We start from the raw sequence: 20,659 nt of genomic DNA on the forward strand, positions 1-20,659 counted from the left end.
TAATAATGCCACCGTATTATACAGAATTAGCGATACAATACCAAGGACAATTTAAAACGCTGACTAACAGTAACGTTATCTGGTTCTGAGAATGCCAACCAAGCTACATAACTGTTTTATTAACTAGTGGACCAGCTAACGTTAGCTAGCTACGATTTTAACTCCTGTGCTATGAACTCCGATTGTAAAACGTATTTCTTCAAAATATATGGCTGGTATACTAGCTATCCAGCTAGTTCTAAAGTTAGCTAATACCAGAAAGTAGGGTTAGGGGAGGACGGGTTCGTGGTAATGGCTGGAGCAGAATTGATGGAATGGTATCAAATGCAACAAGTGGTTTCCAGGTGATTGATGACATACCATTAGCTCTGTTCCAGCCATTATTATGAGCTGTCCTCTCAGCAGCCTCCACTGATTGGTTCCAGCCATTATTATGAGCTGTCCTCTGCAGCCTCCACTGATTGGTTCCAGCCATTATTATGAGCTGTCCTCTCAGCAGCCTCCACTGATTGGTTCCAGCCATTATTATGAGCTGTCCTCTGCAGCCTCCACTGATTGGTTCCAGCCATTATTATGAGCTGTCCTCTGCCCAGCAGCCTCCACTGATTGGACCAAGCATGCCATGACTACATTCTGAATCAGGGGCACGTTGAGAGTAATCTATCCTATGTGAAGCCATTTATCCACAATAGAGGAATTTGTAGTTCACGTTAAAAATAAAGTACCTCCATTGAAACGGATACAAACGGTGGAACTAATGCCACATGTAGACTAGACGCTACTAAACACGTTTGGAATGTTGTTACTGGAGGTCGACGATTAATGTAGACTACATTGCACTCCACGAGGAGACTGCGTGGCAGGCTGACTACCTGTTATAGGAGTGCAGCAAGGAGCCACGGTCAGGTGCTAGCTAGCATTAAACGTATCTTATAAAAAACAATCAATCTTAACATAATCACTAGTTAACTACACATGGTTGATGATATTACTAGTTTATCGTGTCCTGCGTTGCATATAATCGATGCGGTGCCTGTTAATGTATCGAATCACAGCCTACTTCGCCAAACGGGTGATTTAACAAGCGCGTTTGCGAAAAAAGCACTGTCGTTGCAGCAATGTACCATAAACATCAAGGCCTTTCTTAAAATCAATACACAAGTATATATTTTTGAACCTGCATATTTAGTTAATATTGCCTGCTAACATTAATTTATTTTCACTAGGGAAGTTGTCACTTCTCTTGCGTTCTGTGCAAGCAGTTTGGGCTGCCTGGCTCGTCGCGAACTGTGTGAAGACCATTTCTTCCTAACAAAGACCGTAATTAATTTGCCAGAATTGTACGTAATTATGACATAACATTGAAGGTTGTGTAACAGGAATATTTAGACTTATGGATGCCACCCGTTAGATAAAATACGGAACGGTTCCGTATTTCACTGAAAGAATAAACGTCTTGTTTTCGAAATGATAGTTTCCAGATTTGACCATATTAATGACCTAAGGCTCGTATTTCTGTGTGTATTATAATTAAGTCTATGATTTGATAGAGCCGTCTGACTGAGCGGTGGTAGGCAGCAGGCTCGTAAGCATTCATTCAAACAGCACTTTCCTGTGTTTGCCAGCAGCTCTTCGCTGTGCTTCAAGCATTGCGCTGTTTATGACTTCAAGCCTATCAACTCCCGAGATTAGGCTGGCAATAATAAATTACCTATTAGAACATCCAATAGTCAAAGGTATATGAAATACAAATGGTATAGAGAGAAATAGTCCTATAATAACTACAACCTAAAACTTCTTACCTGGGAATATTGAAGACTCATGTTAAAAGGAACCACCAGCTTTCATATGTTCTCATGTTCTGAGCAAGGAACTGAAACGTTAGCTTTCTTACATGGCACATATTGCACTTTTACTTTCTTCTCCAACACTTTGTTTTTGCATTATTTAAACCAAATTGAACATGTTTCATTATTTATTTGAGGCAAAATTGATTTTATTGATGTATTAAGTTAAAATAAGTGTTCATTCAGTATTGTTGTAATTGTCATTATTACGATTAGAGGTCGACCGATTAATCGGAATGGCAGATTAATTAGGGCCGATTTCAAGTTTTCATAACAATCGGAAATCGTTATTTTTGGACACCGGTTTTGCTGAATTATTATTATTTTTTCACCTTTATTTAATCTTCATTTAACCATGCAAGTCAGTTAAGAACACATTCTTATTTTCAATGAGGGCCGAGGAACGGTGGGTTAACTGCCTCGATTAATCGGTATCGGCCTTTTTGGTCCTCCAATAATCGGTATCGGTGTTGAAACATCATCGTCGGTTGACCTCTACCCTCCACACCAACATGGGTGGGAACCCAACAAAAGCTTACCGCCACTCCCAATCTCTCCAATCCCATTAACAGCACCATCGTCTCCATAAACAAGTCTCCTCTATCTGACCAACCGGTCTTCACATGACTCAACACTGCAGCCCAATCAGAGCAGATCACCACTCTGAACAAGTCTCCTCTATCTGACCTACCGGTCTTCACACGACTCAACACTGCAGCCCAATCAGAGCAGATCACCATTCTGAGGGGGTTCCACCTCCTCCACCCTGGTTTGGTAACTGAACAGGTTACTGTTTGACTGAGCCATAGATACTAGATGATATCTACTTTCTTGCTTAGTGGTTGTGTGGGCAGAGAATCCAGGTCCAGATTGTACAGATCCACACTGTGGTTTGTGAGGCAACCAGGGGTGTATTCATTAGTGCACAAAGTACAACAACGTTTTGCAACAAAACTAGGCCTAAGCGTTTCTTAGCCCTCACGCTTTGTTCCGTTTGTGTCTGTTAGCTTCCGTTCTGTGTGGTTCCTAGTGACTATTACCCAGCTGATTGTAGTTGTGCTGTCTTTGTCCCCAGGTGTGATAGTCTCTACCCAGCAACGGGATGGAGGCCCAACCAGAGGAGACGGCTTTGGTACCGGAGGTTCTTCAGAGCTCAGCAGAGACACACGGAGAGGAACTGGAACTGAACAACGGTACCAGCACCAAGCACCTGGAGGATGGATGCACAGCTGAGACAGAACCTCAGGGACTGACCTCCGGGACCTCAGACAGCCGTTTACCGGGAGAGTTAACGGGAGGAGCAGAGGAGATGGAGGTTACAGAGAATCTCAGCTCTGTCTCGAGCTCCGAGCTGGGAGATGGAACCACACACACACACCTCCCACAGGACCTCTCCCAGGACCTCTCTCAGGACCTCTCCCAGGACCCCCCCCAGGACCCCTCTCAGGACCCCCCCCAGGTACTGCTGACGTTACAGGACGGTGTGTGTGTCAGGGACCAGCGGGACAGCAGCAGCTCCTCCTCAGACAGTGATTCAGACTCCTCTTCCTCCGGTGTGACGCTGGCTGTTGTGTTAGGTCAGGCAGATGAAGATGATGATGACGACGAAGGCTTCAGTCGGGCAAGGAAACCCTGTTCCATCAAAACCCTGGATGAGATCCTGCCTGAGGTACCCCTGACCTCTAACCCCTGGCCTCTCTCTAACCCCTGGCCTCTCTCTAACCCCTGGCCTCTCTCTAACCCCTGGCCTCTCTCTAACCCCTGACCTCTCTCTAACCCCTGGCCTCTCTCTAACCCCTGGCCTCTCTCTAACCCCTGGCCTCTCTCTAACCCCTGGCCTCTCTCTAACCCCTGACCTCTCTCTAACCCCTGGCCTCTCTCTAACCCCTGGCCTCTCTCTAACCCCTGGCCTCTCTCTAACCCCTGGCCTCTCTCTAACCCCTGGCCTCTCTCTAACCCCTGGCCTCTCTCTAACCCCTGACCTCTCTCTAACCCCTGGCCTCTCTCTAACCCCTGGCCTCTCTCTAACCCCTGGCCTCTCTCTAACCCCTGACCTCTCTCTAACCCCTGACCTCTCTCTAACCCCTGGCCTCTCTCTAACCCCTGGCCTCTCTCTAACCCCTGGCCTCTCTCTAACCCCTGGCCTCTCTCTAACCCCTGGCCTCTCTCTAACCCCTGGCCTCTCTCTAACCCCTGGCCTCTCTCTAACCCCTGGCCTCTCTCTAACCCCTGGCCTCTCTCTAACCCCTGGCCTCTCTCTAACCCCTGGCCTCTCTCTAACCCCTGGCCTCTCTCTAACCCCTGGCCTCTCTCTAACCCCTGGCCTCTCTCTAACCTCTCTCTAACCCCTGGCCTCTCTCTGGCCTCTCTCTAACCCCTGGCCTCTCTCTAACCCCTGGCCTCTCTCTAACCCCTGGCCTCTCTCTAACCCCTGACCTCTCTCTAACCCCTGGCCTCTCTCTAACCCCTGGCCTCTCTCTAACCCCTGGCCTCTCTCTAACCCCTGGCCTCTCTCTAACCCCTGACCTCTCTCTAACCCCTGGCCTCTCTCTAACCCCTGGCCTCTCTCTAACCCCTGGCCTCTCTCTAACCCCTGGCCTCTCTCTAACCCCTGGCCTCTCTCTAACCCCTGGCCTCTCTCTAACCCCTGGCCTCTCTCTAACCCCTGACCTCTCTCTAACCCCTGGCCTCTCTCTAACCCCTGGCCTCTCTCTAACCCCTGGCCTCTCTCTAACCCCTGACCTCTCTCTAACCCCTGACCTCTCTCTAACCCCTGGCCTCTCTCTAACCCCTGGCCTCTCTCTAACCCCTGGCCTCTCTCTAACCCCTGGCCTCTCTCTAACCCCTGACCTCTCTCTAACCCCTGGCCTCTCTCTAACCCCTGGCCTCTCTCTAACCCCTGGCCTCTCTCTAACCCCTGGCCTCTCTCTAACCCCTGGCCTCTCTCTAACCCCTGGCCTCTCTCTAACCCCTGGCCTCTCTCTAACCCCTGGCCTCTCTCTAACCCCTGACCTCTCTCTAACCCCTGGCCTCTCTCTAACCCCTGGCCTCTCTCTAACCCCTGGCCTCTCTCTAACCCCTGACCTCTCTCTAACCCCTGGCCTCTCTCTAACCCCTGACCTCTCTCTAACCCCTGACCTCTCTCTAACCCCTGGCCTCTCTCTAACCCCTGACCTCTCTCTAACCCCTGGCCTCTCTCTAACCCCTGGCCTCTCTCTAACCCCTGACCTCTCTCTAACCTCTGGCCTCTCTCTAACCCCTGACCTCTCTCTAACCCCTGGCCTCTCTCTAACCCCTGACCTCTACTCTGGGAATTCAGAACTTCATGTGAGTAAAAATAAAATAAGTGCCGTATTCACGTGAAAATGAAATGTGTGTTTGTGTGTGTAGGAGTTGCCTGCTGTCGAGGAGTTGACGGTTGTTCTACCAGAGGAGGCGGAGATACTGCCCCTAGGATCAGTCACCAGTATCATCCAACAGCTGGGTTAGTCCCTCCCCCTAGGATCAGTCACCAGTATCATCCAACAGCTGGGTTAGTCCCTCCCCCTTGGACCAGTCACCAGTATCATCCAACAGCTGAGTTAGTCCCTCCCCCTAGGACCAGTCACCAGTATCATCCAACAGCTGGGTTAGTCCCTCCCCCTAGGACCAGTATCATCTAACAGCTGGGTTAGTCCCCCCCCCTTGGACCAGTCACCAGTATCATCCAACAGCTGAGTTAGTCCCTCCCCCTAGGACCAGTCACCAGTATCATCCAACAGCTGGGTTAGTCCCTCCCCCTAGGACCAGTCACCAGTATCATCCAACAGCTAGGTTAGTCCCTCCCCCTAGGACCAGTCACCAGTATCATCCAACAGCTGGGTTAGTCCCTCCCCCTTGGACCAGTCACCAGTATCATCCAACAGCTGAGTTAGTCCCTCCCCCTAGGACCAGTCACCAGTATCATCCAACAGCTGGGTTAGTCCCTCCCCCTAGGACCAGTCACCAGTATCATCCAACAGCTAGGTTAGTCCCTCCCCCTAGGACCAGTCACCAGTATCATCCAACAGCTGGGTTAGTCCCTCCCCCTTGGACCAGTCACCAGTATCATCTAACAGACCCCTCTTGGTGACTGAATGCCCCTGACCCCTCTTGGTGACTGAATGCCCCTGCCCTTCACATTACACCCCCCGACCCCTCTTGGTGACTGAATGCCCCTGACCTTCACATTACACCCCCGACCCCTCTTGGTGACTGAATGCCCCTGACCCCTCTTGGTGACTGAATGCCCCTGCCCTTCACATTACACCCCCCGACCCCTCTTGGTGACTGAATGCCCCTGACCTTCACATTACACCCCCGACCCCTCTTGGTGACTGAATGCCCCTGACCCCTCTTGGTGATTGAATGCCCCTGACCCCTCTTGGTGACTGAATGCCCCTGCCCTTCACATTACACCCCCCTGACCCCTCTTGGTGACTGAATGCCCCTGACCTTCACATTACACCCCCTGACCCCTCTTGGTGACTGAATGCCCCTGACCCCTCTTGGTGACTGAATGCCCCTGCCCTTCACATTACACCCCCCGACCCCTCTTGGTGACTAAATGCCCCTGACCTTCACATTACACCCCCGACCCCTCTTGGTGACTGAATGCCCCTGACCCCTCTTGGTGACTGAATGCCCCTGCCTTTCACATTACACCCCCTGACCCCTCTTGGTGACTGAAGGGCCCTGACCCCTCTTGGTGGTCTGAATGCCCCTGACCCCTCTTGGTGGTCTGAATGCCCCTGACCCCTCTTGGTGACTGAATGCCCCTGACCCCTCTTGGTGACTGAATGCCCCTGACCCCTCTTGGTGACTGTTGTGTTTCCTCAACAGTGATCATTCAGTCATTGAAGGACACGCCCCCTCTGAAGGACGACAGCGTCATTTTCAACTCTGATAGGCTGGCCGTGGGCAAGGTAAGAGGGGCTTAGAGTCCCGGGGAGGAGTCCTCAGAATACCCCCCCCCCCCACACACACACACAGTCCTCCTCCTCAGGTATTTGAGGTGTTTGGGCCGGTCTCCAGTCCCTTCTATGTGTTGAGGTTTAACTCTCTCTCTCCTCCTCAGGTATTTGAGGTGTTTGGGCCGGTCTCCAGTCCCTTCTATGTGTTGAGGTTTAACTCAGAGAGTGACATCGCAGAGAGAGGAGTGAAGCTGAAGGACTCCATGTTCTACGCCCCGTCTCTCACCGACTACACCCTCTACATCCTCACTGAGCAGCTACGACGGTCAGTACACTGACTACACCCTCTATATCCTCACTGAGCAGCTACGACGGTCAGTACACTGACTACACCCTCTATATCCTCACTGAGCAGCTACGACGGTCAGTACACTGACTACACCCTCTATATCCTCACTGAGCAGCTACGACGGTCAGTACACTGACTACACCCTCTATATCCTCACTGAGCAGCTACGACGGTCAGTACACTGACTACACCCTCTATATCCTCACTGAGCAGCTACGACGGTCAGTACACTGACTACACCCTCTATATCCTCACTGAGCAGCTACGACGGTCAGTACACTGACTACACCCTCTATATCCTCACTGAGCAGCTACGACGGTCAGTACACTGACTACACCCTCTATATCCTCACTGAGCAGCTACGACGGTCAGTACACTGACTACACCCTCTATATCCTCACTGAGCAGCTACGACGGTCAGTACACTGACTACACCCTCTATATCCTCACTGAGCAGCTACGACGGTCAGTACACTGACTACACCCTCTATATCCTCACTGAGCAGCTACGACGGTCAGTACACTGACTACACCCTCTATATCCTCACTGAGCAGCTACGACGGTCAGTACACTGACTACACCCTCTATATCCTCACTGAGCAGCTACGACGGTCAGTACACTGACTACACCCTCTACATCCTCACTGAGCAGCTACGACGGTCAGTACACTGACTACACCCTCTATATCCTCACTGAGCAGCTACGACGGTCAGTACACTGACTACACCCTCTATATCCTCACTGAGCAGCTACGACGGTCAGTACACTGACTACACCCTCTATATCCTCACTGAGCAGCTACGACGGTCAGTACACTGACTACACCCTCTATATCCTCACTGAGCAGCTACGACGGTCAGTACACTGACTACACCCTCTATATCCTCACTGAGCAGCTACGACGGTCAGTACACTGACTACACCCTCTATATCCTCACTGAGCAGCTACGACGGTCAGTACACTGACTACACCCTCTATATCCTCACTGAGCAGCTACGACGGTCAGTACACTGACTACACCCTCTATATCCTCACTGAGCAGCTACGACGGTCAGTACACTGACTACACCCTCTATATCCTCACTGAGCAGCTACGACGGTCAGTACACTGACTACACCCTCTATATCCTCACTGAGCAGCTACGACGGTCAGTACACTGACTACACCCTCTATATCCTCACTGAGCAGCTACGACGGTCAGTACACTGACTACACCCTCTATATCCTCACTGAGCAGCTACGACGGTCAGTACACTGACTACACCCTCTATATCCTCACTGAGCAGCTACGACGGTCAGTACACTGACTACACCCTCTATATCCTCACTGAGCAGCTACGACGGTCAGTACACTGACTACACCCTCTATATCCTCACTGAGCAGCTACGACGGTCAGTACACTGACTACACCCTCTATATCCTCACTGAGCAGCTACGACGGTCAGTACACTGACTACACCCTCTACATCCTCACTGAGCAGCTACGACGGTCAGTACACTGACTACACCCTCTATATCCTCACTGAGCAGCTACGACGGTCAGTACACTGACTACACCCTCTATATCCTCACTGAGCAGCTACGACGGTCAGTACACTGACTACACCCTCTATATCCTCACTGAGCAGCTACGACGGTCAGTACACTGACTACACCCTCTATATCCTCACTGAGCAGCTACGACGGTCAGTACACTGACTACATCCTCACTGAGCAGCTACGACGGTCAGTACACTGACTACACCCTCTATATCCTCACTGAGCATCTACGACGGTCAGTACACTGACTACACCCTCTATATCCTCACTGAGCAGCTACGACGGTCAGTACACTGACTACACCCTCTATATCCTCACTGAGCAGCTACGACGGTCAGTACACTGACTACACCCTCTATATCCTCACTGAGCAGCTACGACGGTCAGTACACTGACTACACCCTCTACATCCTCACTGAGCAGCTACGACGGTCAGTACACTGACTACACCCTCTATATCCTCACTGAGCAGCTACGACGGTCAGTACACTGACTACACCCTCTATATCCTCACTGAGCAGCTACGACGGTCAGTACACTGACTACACCCTCTATATCCTCACTGAGCAGCTACGACGGTCAGTACACTGACTACACCCTCTACATCCTCACTGAGCAGCTACGACGGTCAGTACACTGACTACACCCTCTATATCCTCACTGAGCAGCTACGACGGTCAGTACACTGACTACACCCTCTATATCCTCACTGAGCAGCTACGACGGTCAGTACACTGACTACACCCTCTATATCCTCACTGAGCAGCTACGACGGTCAGTACACTGACTACACCCTCTATATCCTCACTGAGCAGCTACGACGGTCAGTACACACATGTATAATTGAAGCTGACGTGTGTGTTTAGGTTGAAAGGCTCCGACGCCTCCTGGAAGAACGACCAGGAACCACCACCAGAGGTGAGGAACACACATTACCCATAATGCCACACAGGCCCTAGGCTACCTGCCGCCCAACGCTCTAACCGCTAGGCTACGTGCCGCCCAACGCTCTAACCGCTAGGCTACCTGCCGCCCAACGCTCTAACCGCTAGGCTACCTGCCGCCCAACTCTCTAACCGCTAGGCTACCTGCCGCCCAACGCTCTAACCGCTAGGCTACCTGCCGCCCAACGCTCTAACCGCTAGGCTACCTGCCGCCCAACGCTCTAACCGCTAGGCTACCTGCCGCCCAACGCTCTAACCGCTAGGCTACCTGCCGCCCAACGCTCTAACCGCTAGGCTACCTGCCGCCCAACGCTCTAACCGCTAGGCTACCTGCCGCCCAACGCTCTAACCGCTAGGCTACCTGCCGCCCAACGCTCTAACCGCTAGGCTACCTGCCGCCCCTACACTCTAACCGCTAGGCTACCTGCCGCCCAACGCTCTAACCGCTAGGCTACCTGCCGCCCAACTCTCTAACCGCTAGGATACCTGCCGCCCAACGCTCTAACCTCTAGGATACCTGCCGCCCAACGCTCTAACCGCTAGGCTACCTGCCGCCCAACGCTCTAACCGCTAGGCTACCTGCCGCCCAACGCTCTAACCGCTAGGCTACCTGCCGCCGACCAACGCTCTAACCGCTAGGCTACCTGCCGCCCAACGCTCTAACCGCTAGGATACCTGCCGCCCAACGCTCTAACCGCTAGGCTACCTGCCGCCCAACGCCCTAACCGCTAGGATAACTGCCGCCCAACGCTGTAACCGCTAGGCTACCTGCCGCCCAACGCTCTAACCGCTAGGCTACCTGTCGCCCAACGCTCTAACCGCTAGGTTACTTGCCGCCCCTGCACTCTAACCACTAAATCAAATCAAATTTATTTATATAGCCCTTCGTACATCAGCTGATATCTCAAAGTGCTGTACAGAAACCCAGCCTAAAACCCCAAACAGCAAGCAATGCAGGTGTAGAAGCACGGTGGCTAGGAAAAACTCCCTAGAAAGGCCAAAACCTAGGAAGAAACCTAGAGAGGAACCAGGCTATGTGGGGTGGCCAGTCCTCTTCTGGCTGTGCCGGGTGGAGATTATAACAGAACATGGTCAAGATGTTCAAATGTTCATAAATGACCAGCATGGTCGAATAATAATAAGGCAGAACAGTTGAAACTGGAGCAGCAGCAAATTCAGGTGGACTGGGGACAGCAAGGAGTCATCATGTCAGGTATTCCTGGGGCATGGTCCTAGGGCTCAGGTCCTCCGAGAGAGAGAAAGAAAGAGAGAATTAGAGAGAGCATATGTGGGATGGCCAGTCCTCTTCTGGCTGTGCCGGGTGGAGATTATAACAGAACATGGCCAAGATGTTCAAATGTTCATAAATGACCAGCATGGTCGAATAATAATAAGGCAGAACAGTTGAAAGAAACTGGAGCAGCAGCACGGCCAGGTGGACTGGTGACAGCAAGGAGTCATCATGTCAGGTAGTCCTGGGGCATGGTCCTAGGGCTCAGGTCCTCCGAGAGAGAGAAAGAGAGAATTAGAGAACGCACACTTAGATTCACACAGGACACCGAATAGGACAGGAGAAGTACTCCAGATATAACAAACTGACCCTAGCCCCCCGACACATAAACTACTGCAGCATAAATACTGGAGGCTGAGACAGGAGGGGTCAGGAGACACTGTGGCCCCATCCGAGGACACCCCCGGACAGGGCCAAACAGGAAGGATATAACCCCACCCACTTTGCCAAAGCACAGCCCCCACACCACTAGAGGGATATCTTCAACCACCAACTTACCATCCTGAGACAAGGCTGAGTATAGCCCACAAAGACCTCCGCCACGGCACAACCCAAGGGGGGGGGAGCCAACCCAGACAGGATGACCACATCAGTGACTCAACCCACTCAGGTGACGCACCCCCTCCAGGGACGGCATGAGAGAGCCCCAGTAAGCCAGTGACTCAGCCCCTGTAATAGGGTTAGAGGCAGAGAATCCCTGTGGAAAGAGGGGAACCGGCCAGGCAGAGACAGCAAGGGCGGTTCGTTGCTCCAGAGCCTTTCCGTTCACCCTCCCACTCCTGGGCCAGACTACACTCAATCATATGACCCACTGAAGAGATGAGTCTTCAGTAGAGACTTAAAGGTTGAGACCGAGTTTGCGTCTCTGACATGGGTAGGCAGACAGTTCCATAAAAATGGAGCTCTATAGGAGAAAGCCCTGCCTCCAGCTGTTTGCTTAGAAATTCTAGGGACAATTAGGAGGCCTGCGTCTTGTGACCGTAGCGTACGTGTAGGTATGTACGGCAGGACCAAATCAGAGAGATAGGTAGGAGCAAGCCCATGTAATGCTTTGTAGGTTAGCAGTAAAACCTTGAAATCAGCCCTTGCTTTGACAGGAAGCCAGTGTAGAGAGGCTAGCACTGGAGTAATATGATCAATTTTTTTGGTTCTAGTCAGGATTCTAGCAGCCGTATTTAGCACTAACTGAAGTTTATTTAGTGCTTTATCCGGGTAGCCGGAAAGTAGAGCATTGCAGTAGTCTAACCTAGAAGTGACAAAAGCATGGATTAATTTTTCTGCATCATTTTTAGACAGAAAGTTTCTGATTTTTGCAATGTTACGTAGATGGAAAAAAGCTGTCCTTGAAATGGTCTTGATATGTTCTTCAAAAGAGAGATCAGGGTCCAGAGTAACGCCGAGGTCCTTCACAGTTTTATTTGAGACGACTGTACAACCATTAAGATTAATTGTCAGATTCAACAGAAGATCTCTTTGTTTCTTGGGACCTAGAACAAGCATCTCTGTTTTGTCCGAGTTTAAAAGTAGAAAGTTTGCAGCCATCCACTTCCTTATGTCTGAAACACATTCTTCTAGCAAGGGCAATTTTGGGGCTTCACCATGTTTCATTGAAATGTACAGCTGTGTGTCATCCGCATAGCAGTGAAAGTTAACATTATGTTTTCGAATAACATCCCCAAGAGGTAAAATATATAGTGAAAACAATAGTGGTCCTAAAACTGAACCTTGAGGAACACCGAAATTTACAGTTGATTTGTCAGAGGACAAACCATTCACAGACACAAACTGATATCTTTCCGACAGATAAGATCTAAACCAGGCCAGAACTTGTCCATGTAGACCAATTTGGGTTTCCAATCTCTCCAAAAGAATGTGGTGATCGATGGAATCAAAAGCAGCACTAAGGTCTAGGAGCACGAGGACAGATGCAGAGCCTCGGTCCGATGCCATTAAAATGTAATTTACCACCTTCACAAGTGCCGTCTCAGTGCTATGATGGGGTCTAAAACCAGACTGAAGCATTTCGTATACATTGTTTGTCTTCAGGAAGGCAGTGAGTTGTTGCGCAACAGCCTTTTCTAAAATTTTTGAGAGGAATGGAAGATTCGATATAGGCCGATAGTTTTTTATATTTTCTGGGTCAAGGTTTGGCTTTTTCAAGAGAGGCTTTATTACTGCCACTTTTAGTGAGTTTGGTACACATCCGGTGGATAGAGAGCCGTTTATTATGTTCAACATAGGAGGGCCAAGCACAGGAAGCAGCTCTTTCAGTAGTTTAGTTGGAATAGGGTCCAGTATGCAGCTTGAAGACTTAGAGGCCATGATTATTTTAATCATTGTGTCAAGAGATATAGTACTACAACACTTGAGCGTCTCTCTTGATCCTAGGTCCTGGCAGAGTTGTGCAGACTCAGGACAACTGAGCTTTGAAGGAATACGCAGATTTAAGGAGGAGTCCGAAATTTGCTTTCTAATAATCATAATCTTTTCCTCAAAGAAGTTCATGAATTTATCACTGCTAAAGTGAAAGTCATCCTCTCTTGGGGAATGCTGCTTTTTAGTCGCTTTGCGACAGTATCAAAAAGGAATTTCGGACTGTCTTTCCAAGCTAGTCGGAAGGCTTCCAGTTTGGTGTGGCGCCATTTCCGTTCCAATTTTCTGGAAGCTTGCTTCATAGCTCGGGTATTTTCTGTGTACCAGGGAGCTAGTTTCTTATGAGAAATGTTTTTAGTTTTTAGGGGTGCAACTGCATCTAGGGTATTGCGCAAGGTTAAATTGAGTTCCTCAGTTAGGTGGTTAACTGATTTTTGTCCTCTGGCGTCCTTGGGTAGACAGAGGGAATCTGGAAGGACATCAAGGAATCTTTGTGCTGTCTGTGAATTTATAGTACGACTTTTGATGATCCTTGGTTGGGGTCTGAGCAGATTATTTGTTGCAATTGCAAACGTAATAAAATGGTGGTCCGATAGTCCAGGATTATGAGGAAAAACATTAAGATCCACAACATTTATTCCATGGGACAAAACTAGGTCCAGCGTATGACTGTGACAGTGAGTGGGTCCAGAGACATGTTGGACAAAACCCACTGAGTCGATGATGGCTCCGAAAGCCTTTTGGAGTGGGTCTGTGGACTTTTCCATGTGAATATTAAAGTCACCAAAGATTAGAATATTATCCACTATGACTACAAGGTCCGATAGGAATTCAGGGAACTCAGTGAGGAACGCTGTATATGGCCCAGGAGGCCTGTAAACAGTAGCTATAAAAAGTGATTGAGTAGGCTGCATAGATTTCATGACTAGAAGCTCAAAAGACGAAAACGTCATTTTTTTTTTGTAAATTGAAATTTGCTATCGTAAATGTTAGCAACACCTCCGCCTTTGCGGGATGCACGGGGGATATGGTCACTAGTGTAGCCAGGAGGTGAGGCCTCATTTAACACAGTAAATTCATCAGGCTTAAGCCATGTTTCAGTCAGGCCAATCACATCAAGATTATGATCAGTGATTAGTTCATTGACTATAATTGCCTTTGAAGTAAGGGATCTAACATTAAGTAGCCCTATTTTGAGATGTGAGGTATCCTGATCTCTTTCAATAATGACAGGAATGGAGGTGGTCTTTATCCTAGTGAGATTGCTAAGGCGAACACCGCCATGTTTAGTTTTGCCCAACCTAGGTCGAGGCACAGACACGGTCTCAATGGTGATAGCTGAGCTGACTACACTGACTGTGCTAGTGGCAGACTCCACTATGCTGGCAGGCTGGCTAACAGCCTGCTGCCTGGCCTGCACCCTATTTCATTGTGGAGCTAGAGGAGTTAGAGCCCTGTCTATGTTGGTAGATAAAATGAGAGCACCCCTCCAGCTAGGATGGAGTCCGTCACTCCTCAGCAGGTCAGGCTTGGTCCTGTTTGTGGGTGAGTCCCAGAAAGAGGGCCAATTATCTACAAATTCTATCTTTTGGGAGGGGCAGAAAACAGTTTTCAACCAGCGATTGAGTTGTGAGACTCTGCTGTAGAGCTCATCACTCCCCCTAACTGGGAGGGGCTACCTGCCGCCCAACGCTCTAACCGCTAGGATACCTGCCGCCCAACGCTCTAACCGCTAGGCTACTTGCCGCCCAACGCCCTAACCGCTAGGCTACCTGCCGCCCAACGCTCTAACCGCTAGGCTACCTGCCGCCCAACGCTCTAACCGCTAGGCTACCTGCCGCCCAACGCTCTAACCGCTAGGCTACCTGCCGCCCAACGCTCTAACCGCTAGGCTACTTGCCGCCCAACGCTCTAACCGCTAGGCTACCTGCCGCCCAACGCTCTAACCGCTAGGCTACCTGCCACCCAACGCTCTAACCGCTAGGCTACCTGCTACCTGCCGCCAGAGGACTGACTATCAACAAACACAATTGCTGATTAGATGAAGCCTTCTCAGTGTGGATGAGGGTAGGATGTTGATGTGTTGCTTACTGAATATATTTATACTAAACAGTATGTAGTATGATTAGTACAAAGTGCATATAATTTTAGTAAGATTTCGGGGACACACACACACTTGTATTGTGATGGTGCATCTAAGATGTCAAGACACATTTCTCTTTGGATAATAAAGTTTCTCTCCTCTCCCCTTTCCTCTCCCTTCTCTCTCTCCCCTTTCCCCCTCTCTCCGCTGTCTTGTCCCCTCTCGTGTCTCGTCTCTCCTCTGTTCTGTCCCCTCTCGTGTCTCGTCTCTCCTCTGTCCTCTCTCCTCTGTCCTGTCCCCTCTCGTGTCTCGTCTCTCCTCTGTCCTGTCCCCTCTCGTCTCCCCTCTGATCTGTCCCCTCTCGTCTCTCCTCTGTCCTGTCCCCTCTCGTCTCTCCTCTGTCCTGTCCCCTCTCGTCTCTCCTCTGTCCTGTCCCCTCTCGTCTCTCCTCTGTCCTGTCCCCTCTCGTGTCTCGTTTCTCCCCTGTCCTGTCCCCTCTCGTGTCTCGTTTCTCCTCTATCCTGTCCCCTCTCCTCTGTCCTGCCCCCTCTTGTCTGTCCTGTCCTCTTGTCTCCCCTCTCTCCAGGCGTTAGACTTCAGTGATGATGAGGCAGAACAGAATATGAAAAGGAAGAAGAAGAAGAAGGGGAATGTTCAGAAGAGTGAGAGAGAAAGAGGACAGAGAGCTGACCAACAACCAGGTCAGACACACAACATACACTGTTTCTGGTCAACTCTGAAACCTCTGTGAATTTCCTTCGGTTCATGTCAGGACGATGTCTGGGGTGTGTTGAAGGCCATTGGTGGAAATTCTCCCGGAGAATCTGATGGTCTCGTCGACTTGACCTCCTTTTGACGCGAGCAATTCAAGAGCCAATCACCACAGAGCACAGGGGCGTTCCCAAAGCATATTGTTGGTGACCACGTGGACAGAAAGCACACAGTCTGTATTCAATGGGAAGCAAATGTTGTGGGTGACAGTGCAAAGCATCAGATTAGGGGAGAATGGGGCTGTGTCACACTGTTAACTGGGGTGTATCTCAACACCAGTAGGTCTATAGGTTATCTTATCATAGATAACTATGATGCTAATTTCCACATGACTTGACCTAGCAAACTATGATGCTAATTTCCACATGACTTGACCTAGCAAACTATGATGCTAATTTCCACATGACTTGACCTAGCAAACTATGATGCTAATTTCCACATGACTTGACCTAGCAAACTATGATGCTAATTTCCACATGACTTGACCTAGCAAACTATGATGCTAATTTCCACATGACTTGACCTAGCAAACTATGATGCTAATTTCCACATGACTTGACCTAGCAAACTATGATGCTAATTTCCACATGGCTTGATCTAGCAAACTATGATGCTAATTTCCACATGGCTTGATCTAGCAAACTATGATGGTAATTTCCACATGACTTGACCTAGCAAACTATGATGTTAATTTCCACATGACTTGACCTAGCAAACTATGATGCTAATTTCCACATGACTTGACCTAGCGACTCAGAAATACGTTTGAAATATAGCTCTCCCTTTCATCTTTTCAACAAACAATTGTTTATATGCAGCATACTTTCCCCTCCTATAAAATACACACATTCACCTATAAAATACACACATTCCCCTATAAAATACACACATTCACCTATAAAATACACACATTCCCCTATAAAATACACACATTCACCTATAAAATACACACATTCACCTATAAAATACACACATTCACCTATAAAATACACACATTCACCTATAAAATACACACATTCACCTATAAAATACACACATTCACCATACACACATTCACCTATAAAATACACACATTCACCTATAAAATACACACATTCACCTATAAAATACACACATTCACCATACACACATTCACCTATAAAATACACACATTCACCTATAAAATACACACATTCACCTATAAAATACACACATTCCCCTATAAAATACACACATTCACCTATAAAATACACACATTCACCTATAAAATACACACATTCACCTATAAAATACACACATTCACCATACACACATTCACCTATAAAATACACACATTCCCCTATAAAATACACACATTCACCTATAAAATACACACATTCACCTATAAAATACACACATTCACCTATAAAATACACACATTCACCTATAAAATACACACATTCCCCTATAAAATACACACATTCACCTATAAAATACACACATTCACCTATAAAATACACACATTCACCTATAAAATACACACATTCACCTATAAAATACACACATTCACCTATAAAATACACACATTCCCCTATAAAATACACACATTCACCTATAAAATACACACATTCACCTATAAAATACACACATTCACCTATAAAATACACACATTCACCTATAAAATACACACATTCACCATACACACATTCCCCTATAAAATACACACATTCACCTATAAAATACACACATTCACCTATAAAATACACACATTCCCCATATACACATTCACCTATAAAATACACACATTCACCTATAAAATACACACATTCACCTCAATGTTTTGAGATGCTGACATGGATTTAGCAGGTGGGTGACCTCTTGACCTCTTGCGATGTCGTCCCACATTTGAATCTCCATTTGATAGGATTGTAGATTGGGAGAGACACCAACATGTGGAACCCCAGTCTCCCCTATCCAGTTATTAGACTGGGTATTGGGCTGTACAGCACTCTGTAGATTGGGAGAGACACCAACATGTGGAACCCCAGTCTCCCCTATCCAGTTATTAGACTGGGTATTGGGCTGTACAGCACTCTGTAGATTGGGAGAGACACCAACATGTGGAACCCCAGTCTCCCCTATCCAGTTATTAGACTGGGTATTGGGCTGTACAGCACTCTGTAGATTGGGAGAGACACCGACATGTGGAACCCCCTGCCCCAGTCTCCCCTATCCAGTTATTAGACTGGGTATTGGGCTGTACAGCACTCTGTAGATTGGGAGAGACACCAACATGTGGAACCCCAGTCTCCCCTATTCAGTTATTAGACTGGGTATTGGGCTGTACAGCACTCTGTAGATTGGGAGAGACACCAACATGTGGAACCCCAGTCTCCCCTATCCAGTTATTAGACTGAGTATTGGGCTGTACAGCACTCTGTAGATTGGGAGAGACACCGACATGTGGAACCCCCTGCCCCAGTCTCCCCTATCCAGTTATTAGACTGGGTATTGGGCTGTACAGCACTCTGTAGATTGGGAGAGACACCAACATGTGGAACCCCAGTCTCCCCTATCCAGTTATTAGACTGGGTATTGGGCTGTACAGCACTCTGTAGATTGGGAGAGACACCAACATGTGGAACCCCAGTCTCCCCTATTCAGTTATTAGACTGGGTATTGGGCTGTACAGCACTCTGTAGATTGGGAGAGACACCAACATGTGGAACCCCAGTCTCCCCTATTCAGTTATTAGACTGGGTATTGGGCTGTACAGCATTCTGTAGATTGGGAGAGACACCAACATGTGGAACCCCAGTCTCCCCTATCCAGTTATTAGACTGGGTATTGGGCTGTACAGCACTCTGTAGATTGGGAGAGACACCGACATGTGGAACCCCCTGCCCCAGTCTCCCCTATCCAGTTATTAGACTGGGTATTGGGCTGTACAGCACTCTGTAGATTGGGAGAGACACCAACATGTGGAACCCCAGTCTCCCCTATTCAGTTATTAGACTGGGTATTGGGCTGTACAGCACTCTGTAGATTGGGAGAGACACCGACATGTGGAACCCCAGTCTCCCCTATTCAGTTATTAGACTGGGTATTGGGCTGTACAGCACTCTGTAGATTGGGAGAGACACCAACATGTGGAACCCCAGTCTCCCCTATTCAGTTATTAGACTGGGTATTGGGCTGTACAGCACTCTGTAGATTGGGAGAGACACTAACATGTGGAACCCCAGTCTCTCGTGTTCAGTTATTAGACTGGGTATTGGGCTGTACAGCACTCTGTAGATTGGGAGAGACACCAACATGTGGAACCCCAGTCTCCCCTATCCAGTTATTAGACTGGGTATTGGGCTGTACAGCACTCTGTAGATTGGGAGAGACACCAACATGTGGAACCCCAGTCTCACCTATCCAGTTATTAGACTGGGTATTGGGCTGTACAGCACTCTGTAGATTGGGAGAGACACCAACATGTGGAACCCCCTGCCCCAGTCTCCCCTATTCAGTTATTAGACTGGGTATTGGGCTGTACAGCACTCTGTAGATTGGGAGAGACACCAACATGTGGAACCCCCTGCCCCAGTCTCCCCTGTTCAGTTATTAGACTGGGTATTGGGTATAACCACTGTGTGTGTGTGTGTGTGTGTGACCTCATTTTCTTTCTCTTCCAGATAGAGATTCCGTCACCAGACCACAGATGTCCCAGAGGCCTTTGCAACAGAGTTGTCCACCCCGCCGTGACAACTGGGGTCCCCCACCCCGATACGAAGGGGCTCCGTACTACACACACCAGCCCCACTACCCCTACCCTCCCCCCTACCAGCCCCAGTCCTTCCCCCTCTATCCTCCCCCTCCTCCCCCCCACATGTCCTTCCCCTGGTCCCCTCCCCCCTCTCACCCCGACCACAACCTCCCCTTCTCTCACCTCCCCCCTCCTCCCCCACCGCCCACTGGCCCCTATCCTCCTCAGTGAGGACACACACACACACACACACACACACACACACACACACACACACACACACACACACACAACTAGTGACTGTACACCTCACCACCTTGACACTCATCAGCGTTGTTTGACCAAATCAACACATTAAAGTATATTTTTACTGTCTGCATTTCATGTCTGTTTTAATAGTTTCTGTTCTTAAATCCCCGGTAGTAGAGACTATCATGTACCCTCCTCTCAGAGACTATCATGTACCCTCCTCTCAGAGACTATCATGTACCCTCCTCTCAGAGACTATCATGTACCCTCGTCTCAGAGACTATCATGTACCCTCCTCTCAGAGCTGTTGGCTATATGACCCTGTTCTGGTCCATAACCTCATCATGAACCCTCCTCTCAGAGACTATTGTAGTGATGATGATAACAGCTCTCTACAGTTTAATTAACAGATATGATCCTGTTCTGGTCCATAACCTCATCATGTACCCTCCTCTCAGAGCTGTTGGCTATATGACCCTGTTCTGGTCCATAACCTCATCATGTACCCTCCTCTCAGAGACTATTGTAGTGATGATGATAACAGCTCTCTACAGTTTAATTAAC

At 48.9% G+C, this 20,659-nt stretch overlaps 2 protein-coding genes across 3 annotated transcripts in view; one reads left to right on the plus strand and one right to left on the minus strand.

Annotated features, from left to right (window-relative positions):
- The window catches only part of LOC139375501 (translation machinery associated 16 homolog), a 12,965-nt gene extending 12,536 nt beyond the window's left edge, over positions 1-429 (minus strand). The window contains exon 1 of the mRNA XM_071117332.1: positions 361-429. Coding sequence (XP_070973433.1) covers positions 361-429 — 69 coding nt within the window. The remainder of the gene's footprint in view (positions 1-360) is intronic.
- The window catches only part of LOC139374078 (H/ACA ribonucleoprotein complex non-core subunit NAF1-like), a 20,387-nt gene extending 164 nt beyond the window's left edge, over positions 1-20,223 (plus strand). The window contains exons 2-8 of one of the 2 annotated variants that reach the window (XM_071115062.1): positions 2,923-3,516; positions 5,238-5,331; positions 6,708-6,790; positions 6,871-7,103; positions 9,539-9,590; positions 15,950-16,064; positions 19,776-20,223. In XM_071115062.1, coding sequence (XP_070971163.1) covers positions 2,950-3,516; positions 5,238-5,331; positions 6,708-6,790; positions 6,871-7,103; positions 9,539-9,590; positions 15,950-16,064; positions 19,776-20,077 — 1,446 coding nt within the window. In that variant the 5' untranslated portion in view covers positions 2,923-2,949 and the 3' untranslated portion in view covers positions 20,078-20,223. The remainder of the gene's footprint in view (positions 1-2,922; positions 3,517-5,237; positions 5,332-6,707; positions 6,791-6,870; positions 7,104-9,538; positions 9,591-15,949; positions 16,065-19,775) is intronic. The other variant, XM_071115063.1, reaches the window with a different exon arrangement.
- Positions 20,224-20,659: the final 436 nt, after the last annotated feature.

This window comes from Oncorhynchus clarkii, chromosome 19, assembly GCF_045791955.1.
Source record: "Oncorhynchus clarkii lewisi isolate Uvic-CL-2024 chromosome 19, UVic_Ocla_1.0, whole genome shotgun sequence".
Lineage (NCBI taxonomy): Eukaryota > Metazoa > Chordata > Actinopteri > Salmoniformes > Salmonidae > Oncorhynchus > Oncorhynchus clarkii.